Source organism: Chiloscyllium plagiosum, chromosome 26 (genome assembly GCF_004010195.1).
Source record: "Chiloscyllium plagiosum isolate BGI_BamShark_2017 chromosome 26, ASM401019v2, whole genome shotgun sequence".
In the NCBI taxonomy this organism is placed as follows: Eukaryota; Metazoa; Chordata; class Chondrichthyes; order Orectolobiformes; family Hemiscylliidae; genus Chiloscyllium; species Chiloscyllium plagiosum.
Genome location: NC_057735.1, coordinates 11,458,602 through 11,466,654, shown reverse-complemented (window position 1 = coordinate 11,466,654; position 8,053 = coordinate 11,458,602). Strand labels below are relative to the sequence as shown.

At 43.3% G+C, this 8,053-nt stretch overlaps 1 protein-coding gene across 2 annotated transcripts; it reads right to left on the bottom strand.

Moving 5' to 3' along the window:
• Nucleotides 1-1,217: 1,217 nt before the first annotated feature.
• On the bottom strand, nt 1,218-7,613 carry LOC122563084 (CMRF35-like molecule 5). 2 transcript variants are annotated; one of them, XM_043716495.1, is made up of 3 exons: nt 7,454-7,613; nt 5,772-6,089; nt 1,218-1,485 (listed from the first exon to the last, which is right to left on the bottom strand). In XM_043716495.1, the coding sequence occupies exons 1-3, from the start codon at nt 7,494-7,496 to the stop codon at nt 1,397-1,399; spliced, it is 450 nt and encodes a 149-aa protein (XP_043572430.1). In that variant the 5' UTR covers nt 7,497-7,613; the 3' UTR covers nt 1,218-1,396. The 2 variants fall into 2 exon arrangements, with proteins under 2 accessions (XP_043572430.1, XP_043572431.1); XM_043716496.1 differs by having other exon boundaries at nt 5,982-6,089.
• Between the last annotated feature and the right edge of the window lie 440 nt (nt 7,614-8,053).

Here is an 8,053-nt window from a genome sequence, read left to right as displayed (position 1 = left end):
TACACAAGGCTTAGAGGCAGTTACACCAGGCCAAAAGCCCTTTACCCCAGGCCGAGAGACCGAAACCCCAGAATGAGAGACCTTTACCCAAGGTTGAGAGACCGTTACCCCAGGCCAAGAGACTGTTACCCCAGGCTGAGAGACCATTACCCCAGGTTCAGAGGCAGCTACACCCGGGTGGGAGGCATCTACACCAGGCTGGGAGGCAGTTACTCCAGGATGCGAGGCAGTTACACCAGTCTGGTATATCCGCATTACCAGACAGGAAACTGCTACACCAAGCCAGGAGATCGTTACACCAAGCCAAGAGGTGGTTACACCAGGCCAGGATGTTGCTGTGCCAGGCCAGGCGATGGTTATACTAGGCCGGGAGGTTTCTGTGCCAGGCTGAGATGTGATTACACCAGTCTGGGAAGTGGTTACTTCAGGCCGGGAAACTGCTACCCCAGACCAGGAGTTTGTTACACTAGGCCGGGAGGTGGTTACACCAGGCCAGGCAGTTACTGTGCCAAGCTGGGTGGTGGTTATACTAGGCCGGGAGGTTGTTGTGCCAGGCTGGGAGATTGTTACACCAGGCCGGGAGGTAGTTACATCAGGCCGGGATGTTGCTGTACCATGCCACGCCTGGAGGCCTCTTGTCAGGTCTGTGCTGAGGTTCAGTCACTGGAGACTGGGACTCAACTGGAGTCCAGGAGTCAGTGTTGGAGGCAGGCGATCTATATTATTCAATCTTACCGATTGTGTAAGCGAAATAATATTGCATCTTTATTGAGTAAGTTTCAGTTCATAATAGACTGACAATTGTGTTTATTAAGAAAGCTGTTTGATTGATCTTCAATTGATATAGATAATTGGTTGTCATGGGAACTGTAAAATAATTTTAACAGTTTTTATTAGATTAGATTCCCTACAGCATGGAAACAGGCCCTGTGGCCCAACAAGCCCATACTGAACCCTCTGAAGAGTAACCCACCCACACCCATTACCCTACCCTGTATTTTCCCTGACCAATGCATGTAACACTATGGTCAATTTGACATGGCCAATTCACCTGGCCTGCACATCTTTGGACTGAGGGAAGAAACCGGAGTGCCCGGAGGAAACCCACGCAGACACGGGGGAAATGTGCAAACTCCACACAGTCAGTACCCGAGGCAGGAATTGAACTCAGGTCCTTGACGCTGTGAGGTAGTAGTGCTAACCACTGAGCTGCCATGCCGTGAGCTGTACAATGTTCAGACAGACAGTGCCCTCCCAAAACTCAATTATAAAAATATCGAGAAGTAAATTCTATTGTTTACAAAGCCTTTCAGATTGTATTCAAGTGTGAATAATCAGAACATTACAGACTAACTTCTAAATACATGGTGAAATACTTTGGACTTTCTTGCATGATTTAATGAATCTTCTGACCCATCTTCAAGTGGAGTTCTGTTGCATTCTTGTTCTGTGGCTGACATTTCAGTTGATCCTTTAGTTGTTTGGCTGGAGAATAGAGTAAGAAATGAACTTAAAGCATTGGAATTGATGAAGGTGAATGAATTGAGCATCATTCAAAGGTCTGGCATTTCAAGAGATACTTGTCAAAACCCACAGCTGAGTGTGTGGGTGGAGATGCCTGTTTAAATGGTAAGGATTTACTTCCCATAATTTCTTCCTCTGAAATTGGTAGCCATGTTGGGGAGGTGCCAGTGTTGAACTGGGGTGGATAATGTCAGAAGTCACACGTCACCTGACGAAGAGTCAGGGCTCCGAACGGTTGTGATTTCAAATAAACATGTTGGACTATAACCTGGTGTCATATGTCTTCTGACTTTACCCTCTGAATGTGTTTAACTTTCCTGGAGTCGTGGTGGGGGGAGTGGGGTTCCATTTCCTACGTGTACAGCCATGTCAATCCATCTCATGTTCCGGACTGTACAATAGAACACACTGTGGCTGAGTGAGGAGACTTTCAGCTGCTGCCTCTCACACCTCAGTTCAATGTCACATTTGTATGAGGTCATGGTTATAAAATAACAATTAAATTAAAAACAATTATTTTGGATCAAAACTTTATTTGATTCAGCCAATCTCAGATTTCCAATGGGAAACAAAAATCTGCAGACCAACCAAGCATTGTTTTGACAAGTATAAACTAAGCCCCAAGAGCCATTGTTCTAACACTGGTTAAATCATTTCCACATGGGTTATTTGCTGCTTTTCCAGGCAACTTTAAAAGTGCTTGAGGTTTTGAGCTTCCCCATGATAGGTATCAGTCGAGTTCGCGATCTCTGAATGGCTTGTAACCCATTTGTATCTTTTATTAAATAGGGAGATGAAAACTGTATCCAATAATCCAGCTGTGGTCTCAGCAATATTCCTTACAACTGTTGCAAACCATCCCTCCTTATATATTCCACTTCCTTTCTAACAAATCACATCATTCAATTCATAATCACCTGTTGGCTCCATATTCCAACTTTTCATGATTCATATCCCAGGACATCCTCAATCTCTCTGAACCTCAGAATCTGGCAAGCTTTCTCCATGGGAATATGCTGCTGCTTTTCTATTGTTCCTTGAATTGGGAATGCAGACACATTATTCTACATGACAGTCTATTTGCCAAAGATTTTCCTGTACACTGAACTCATCCCTGTCTCCCTATACGTATTCTTTATGTCTTCTTTGCAGTTACCTTACTACAAATCATTTAAAACACGAGTAAATTTAGCAATTATACATTCAGTCCCTTCAGCCATGTCATCTATATCAAAGGTAAAATATCACCACAATTATAGTCATATCATTTTGACCGGCGCCCATTATGTTTAGTCTGTATAGTCCAACATGTAGTGTGGTTACACTTAGGGGCTTACAACCTATACCAACAAAAGCCCTCTTTTCTTTATTTCTTATCTCTATCAAAACTGACTCTGGATTCTGATCTCCATACAAGTTGGTATCATTTATATAAGCCACAAAGAGTAAATGCTGAACTCTGTTAAACTTCACAGTACACAGACTTCCAGTCAGAAAAGAAATCTCTCCCACTCAGTAATTGTGGATCCAATTTGTTGAATTTTCTTGGTTTCCATGTGCCCTTCCCTGTGCTATCAATTTCCCACATGGAATCTTATCAAATGAGCTGCATGCTAAGAGATTGAAACACTTTTTCTGTTGACAAGTAGATATTTTCCTAATAAACTTGGGTCTTGTGGCTGAGAGGTATGGGCTGTACCACCATACCGCTTGAACCCTTCCGAATGGCAAATATAATTAATTGAAAAGGATCACTTTCTGAGATACTAACAGATAACTTGAAGCTTTCTGATGTCGGTAACTGTGAGATTTGCCCTACCTTTTGTGGTCAGACAAGTTCCTCACAACACTTTATTCTGCCAGTGAGAATCTGAACTGTTTACCCTCGCCCAATCAATTTGACCCCCTCACTATTCCTCCCACCTCCTCCAGGTTAGGAAGTTTCCACTTTTTGCTCTGAATGGAGTTCTGTATTGACGCAGTCAGTCTATCAGGACAATGGCGTGTTTGTCTCGAATACTTACAGCCACGGACTGTCGGCGCTGTAAAGGAGCAATTTGATGAAGTTGTTGAAATCAATTTCCCCATGCAGTTTACTTCCATTAATGGAACCACTTAAAATGTCATAATTAATTGTTTCTTAACATTACATTTTCACATTGAATTGTTTGCGTTACAAATGACCAGATCGTTCCAGTTTAGTGTTAAAGGAAGTGATTGCATGAGCATGGTTAGACAGCGCACAACAAGGTACATTGGAGGCAAGTGCAACAAAATACACGCAAACTGAATGTGGGCTGAGAGATTACAGCACCAAATGCAGCAATAACTCTGGTTTTAGCCCGTCCTGTGTGGGTGAGTTGAAGATGTGATCACAAAGTGATCGACTGGCAATGGGGCTGTGCTATGAACCCAGTTCATGTTATTACAGGACAAGTCAGATCCCAGACTGAAAGCTGGCTTCAGAGATCATAATTTATTTTGTTTTGATTTTAATGATGTGATCACACACTGAAATGCTGCAGATTTTGTTTACACTGTAAGTTGAAATTTATTAACAAACTAAATGATGATGAAATAGAATAAACCAAACTATCTGCTTATAACACAAATTGAAAGAGGTTAAAGTATGCAGTAACCACGAATCCCAAATCTTTCCTTTTTAAATTGAAAAGAAAAGTTACAGCTTTCATACAGTATCAAAGCACACCTTGTACAGTCACTAAAACACCACCTGTACACTACTCTCACAGGCCCTGTCTCTCACACCTCAATATGATTATGCCACAAGTGATTTTAACTGACAGACTGGAAGTGCTGATAGCTTGTTCCTGGAGCTATTAGACACCTGAGTTTAAAAACACTCAGCTTTCCAACATCTCTTCATGGGTTTAGCCTAAAGCCATTGGTCTGGGACGCACACCGCCAACTCTTTACTCTGAGGTAATCTAGTTCCACTACATCCTTCTGTTCTCCGGAGCATTGGTCTATACAACCTGCTTCATGGAAGAACTTCACAGGACTGTCCAAAAGTCAAAGTAAAACCCAAACTCAAACTGAAAACAAATGATATTAATAATATAAATAGATCAGACAGTGACACCACAGGAATTGGCATGGTAACAATGGGTTTGATTTTATGAGTCTCCTAGATTTGGGCTGGGAGGTGGAGAAGTTTGAAAAATCGCAGGCAAGGTAACAGGAAGGAAGACCAAAACTTTCCCATTGCTGTGGGATATTACCAGCATCACGATCCTGAGTAACCAGTAGATATTTAAACCAACAACATGACCAGGTTTGTGGACATCACAATCCGTATGAAATCATATGAAATCATATGACATCAGGAGAGTGAACTGTTGTGTAGGGAACCCACTGAGATAAACACCAGCGCCTTGCAATGGACACTCCATTACAGTCACTCTGAGACGCATGGAGGCACCCCCCACCACCATATCCCTGCAGCAATAGTTGACCTTGCTATTGGGGCTGCTTCTGGCTCAGATTTTATATTCTGATTCTCCTCACAAATGGCCATCACTATCCGTGATCCCATCCTTTTCAATAATTGCGTGTAAAAGACCACCCTCTGTCCTGCTGTGTGCAGAGCTGTCACGAGGGTACTAACTGAGCCAGACTCCACACTGGAGCCATGGTCACCCGGGAGAAATGGAAGGAAAGGCTGGTGAGCCATCGGGGATTTGGCAGAGCTGTGTGCTGTACACAGTGTGACATTCTCCCGGTGCCCATCTATCCCTGCAGCAATAGTTGACCTTGCTATTGGGGCTGCTTCAGGCTCGGGTTTTATATTCTAACTCTCCTTGCAGACACACGAATGGCCATCACTAATCGTGATCCATCCTTTTCAATAAGTCAATGACCCAATGGCCTTTGTGGGTAAAAGACCACCCTCTGTCCTGCTGTGTGCAGAGCTGTCACGAGGGTACTAACTGAGCCAGACTCCACACTGGAGCCATGGTCACCCGGGAGAAATGGAAAGAAAGGCTGGTGAGCCATCGGGGATTTGGCAGGGCTGTGTGCTGTACACAGTGTGACATTCTCCCGGTTCCTGTCACCATGGAAAGTATTCCCAGATTTCAGGCACTTTCAGTAAAGGAGTGACCACCCCTGTGGGGAGCTCAGAATTTGTCAGGGGGTCACTGTCAGAGCAGAGCTAGGGTTATCTCTCATTTCAAATGTTTAATCTTGGGCAGGGTAGACAGAGTAGAAAGACATGATCATCTTACCTTCAAAAACTTTTAATTTGACGGAATCCCTTATGTTTAGCAAAGTTACTTCTATCTCACACCAGTATAATCCTTCATCACTCTTCCTCAGGTTATCCATGGTTACTGAAAATATCCCGCGTGTTTTGTTATCGGTCAATGATACACCTTGTTTTTGTGGATTATCAGTCGAAACAATAACAGAACAGGTAATGAAGACACAACCCTTACACCATTGTTTCTTATGCTCATTGTATTTCTGATCATAGCGACAGTCGACAGTGACTGAACCTCCAACTTCTCCACGAACCTCCTTGGGCCCAGTTAATTGATGTGAACCTATTGGAGTATAGCAATGAGCGATCATTGATATGTGTATGAGAATCAGGACAGGAAATATTTAATCAAATAAGAACTCCTATTTCATGATTATAGCAATCTCCCTTATAATTTGCGATCCCAAACTCGATTTTCAACACTGAGTTCCTTGTATTGAGTCACATTCACCGATCCTGTCACACACATTATAGTGTACATTGAGTTTTTGCCCCAATATTCCTGAATGATCAGCCTGTGATTACCTCTGGGGCCAGATTCCCCTCGATCAGTGCTTCATGGGGAGACTTATCACCTTACAACTGATTTATGTTCTCTATCTACACTGATCTTTGATGTAGGGAAGATGAACGAAGCTCAGTGGGGAGGAATTCCTCCCTCCCTTTTCACTGGTTTTCCCAGTTTGCCCATTTGTTATTGCGAAGAAAGTTGTGGGTGTTGGGATGGGCCTGGGGGAAGTGGAACCTCCTGGCCACACCCACTTTCTGTTTGATGCCCCCACTGTGCACTTGCTCAATGTGGGACTGGAAAACCCAGCCCCTGGTTTGTTCATGGCATTCGGGAAAATATTGACTTTTTAAAATATTTTCTTTGATCAAATCTGAAATTGCTTTCTCAACCATTAGCCATCGTTTCTCAGTCTGCACTTGGGCATCGAGTGAAGGAGGCATGATACTGGATTCAGTGGACCCAATGGATGCTGCGTTAAAGTTTACATTTTGAAATATTATTTCATAAATTCTTTCCCTGGCATGTGGCTACCACTGGCATCCAAGCTTCTCCTCTTTAGTTATCCCTGAGCTGAGTATATTCTGAATTTCAAAAGCAGTCGTGCATCAACCACATCGCTGTGAGTCTGCAATGACATGTCAGTCGGCAGATTTCCTTCCCTAAAGGGTCTGATAGATATCCAGATTTGTGAAGTTCAGGTCTCTCCATCCTCCATTGTGTGACTTGAGCCTGGGTCTCTGGATGACGTGACCATGAACAATCCCATTGTACCACAGCCCTCCCTTCTCTGAAGGACTTTGGGTGGGTTAAGCTGCCCAATTGTAGAGCCTTCATTACTTCAAAGACAAACTTGCAGTTACTGTGTTAGCACTGACGAGGAACTCTGGTTTGAGGGACAGGACAGAAACATTCAGGTTCAGTGGGATCCCACAGAGAGAAACAAAACCAGGCGGGTGATGCTGGGGGAGCAGACTGACCTCAATCACAATACCAACTTTCCAAACAACTTGTCAGTAACTTATCCCTAACAAACCAACTGGTGACTGTAACATTTAAACACTTCTGGTCTTTCTCAGCTCTGATTGCAAATGAACTTTTTAATTATACTAAAGATCGAGATCTGAAAGGAGACTTACTTGACACAAAGATAAGAATGAAAAACATAATTGTATTCATCATTCCAGCTGTTTCTGGTGGGTGAATTCTCACTGTTCAGACATTGTCTGTCAGGAAAGGTATTTGAATCAGTTGACTCCCAGTTTTTTCTGCCACTTCTTGCTTCATATTGCAGTTGAACTGACCAGTTCCTCTTTCACAATCTATGAGGTCAACTTGGGTCAACAACTGAGTTCCTCATTAAGTGTCTGGGTGCCTTCCAACACATTTATAGAAAGAAAACTGTTGTTGTTGAATGGATCACCATGATAACAGTGAAGGGACAGCTGCTGACTTGGGAGCTGTACTTTGTCACATCACACGTTGCAAAGGGACAATTTGGACAGAAGGGCTCCTGATTGGTCAGTAGTGGTCAGGTGATTCTCTTAACTTTAGTTTCATTGTTGAAATAATTGCACAGAGGCTGGTATCCTGTCACCAACTTACCCTTTATTTACATGTGCACTGTACATGGGCTGTGACTAGCCATCTCAAAGACAGTCTCTGGACTGAGGGAGACCTTCAGAATCTCCTGTTTATATCTGTCAGACTGGGCTACCTGTTTGGCTCAGGTTGAATGC

What these genes read in the sequence shown, in the direction of transcription:
- LOC122563084 (XM_043716495.1), bottom strand. Translation starts at nt 7,496, where the DNA reads ATGATGAATACAATTATGTTTTTCATTCTTATCTTTGTGTCAA. An exon ending in CATTCTTATCTTTGTGTCAA is followed by an intron (nt 6,090 to 7,453) that starts GTAAGTCTCCTT and finishes ATACTCCAATAG; the next exon opens with GTTCACATCAATTAACTGGG. An exon ending in CAAATTAAAAGTTTTTGAAG is followed by an intron (nt 1,486 to 5,771) that starts GTAAGATGATCA and finishes TCTATTCTCCAG; the next exon opens with CCAAACAACTAAAGGATCAA.